Source organism: Octopus bimaculoides, chromosome 30 (assembly GCF_001194135.2).
Source record: "Octopus bimaculoides isolate UCB-OBI-ISO-001 chromosome 30, ASM119413v2, whole genome shotgun sequence".
In the NCBI taxonomy this organism is placed as follows: domain Eukaryota; kingdom Metazoa; phylum Mollusca; class Cephalopoda; order Octopoda; family Octopodidae; genus Octopus; species Octopus bimaculoides.
Window position 1 is genome coordinate 2,588,288 of NC_069010.1, and position 995 is coordinate 2,589,282.

The following is a 995-nucleotide window of genomic DNA, read 5'->3' on the forward strand; positions in this document are numbered from 1 at the left end:
ACACACACACACACACACACACACACACATATGACAGACTTCTTTCAATTTCCACCTACTAAATCCATCCACACAGCTTTTGTCAGCCCATGGCTATAGTGGAAGACACTTGCCCCAGGTGCCAGCGATATGATACGATTGAACCTAGAACCATGTGGTTGGGAAGCAAACTTATTACCACTCTGTCACATTAAAACTAATTGCATCTTTTGGGGTTTTTTTTTTTACCTTACTCTTTCACTCCACTCTTACCTTCCAGGATGACATCATATCAAGTTCTGAAGATGAATACTCACTAAATATTGAGGAGCAGAGACTGGATGGCTTCCACGTGTTACCTGAGGATGCTGGGAGTGACGAAGACGATGAGAGCCTCTGCAGCCAAATGAATTCCCCTCGCAGAGGTGAAGCAAATTACATCGACCCAAACGATGTCCTTTGCAGAGGTGAGGAGAATCCACCTCTGAACTGGACCAGCAGCCAATGCAATGATGAAGTGAGGTGTCTTGAAGACACTCCTGCTTTGACCGCCACTTCTGATGATCTTGAATGTCTTCAACCTGTTAGTGTGAGTATCTTTTAAAGTTATTTAACCCCAGGTTAAATGTGGTGCTGTAGACCTCAGATCAAATGTATTCTGACCGAGACCATCTTGTCTTTTATTCAGACATAGTGCATCTAGGAATACATCAACTAATGTGTCCTTCCTTGTCGTTATTGTTTAACCCCAGGTCAGTTCTAACCCAGCTCAAAGACCTATTCTCAAAGATGTCCAGCTGTGATCATCCCATCTTATACTCAGACACAGTGTATCTAGGACTACATCATCTAATTTGCCCTTTCTTGTACTTGTTTAACCCTAGGTCAGCTTTGATCCAGCAGACCTATGATCAAAGGTGTTCCAGCTGTGACCATCCTGTCTTATACTCTGACATAGTGTATCTGAGAGTACAATACCTAATGTGCCCATCTTTATTGTTGCTTAATCCATTGTC

At 42.8% G+C, this 995-nt stretch overlaps 1 protein-coding gene across 1 annotated transcript in view; it reads left to right on the forward strand.

Moving 5' to 3' along the window:
* Positions 1-995, forward strand: part of LOC106878593 (uncharacterized) — a 16,688-nt gene that overhangs the window by 2,045 nt on the left and 13,648 nt on the right. The window contains exon 2 of the mRNA XM_052978066.1: positions 260-568. Within this exon, the coding sequence (XP_052834026.1) occupies positions 260-568 (309 nt within the window). The remainder of the gene's footprint in view (positions 1-259; positions 569-995) is intronic.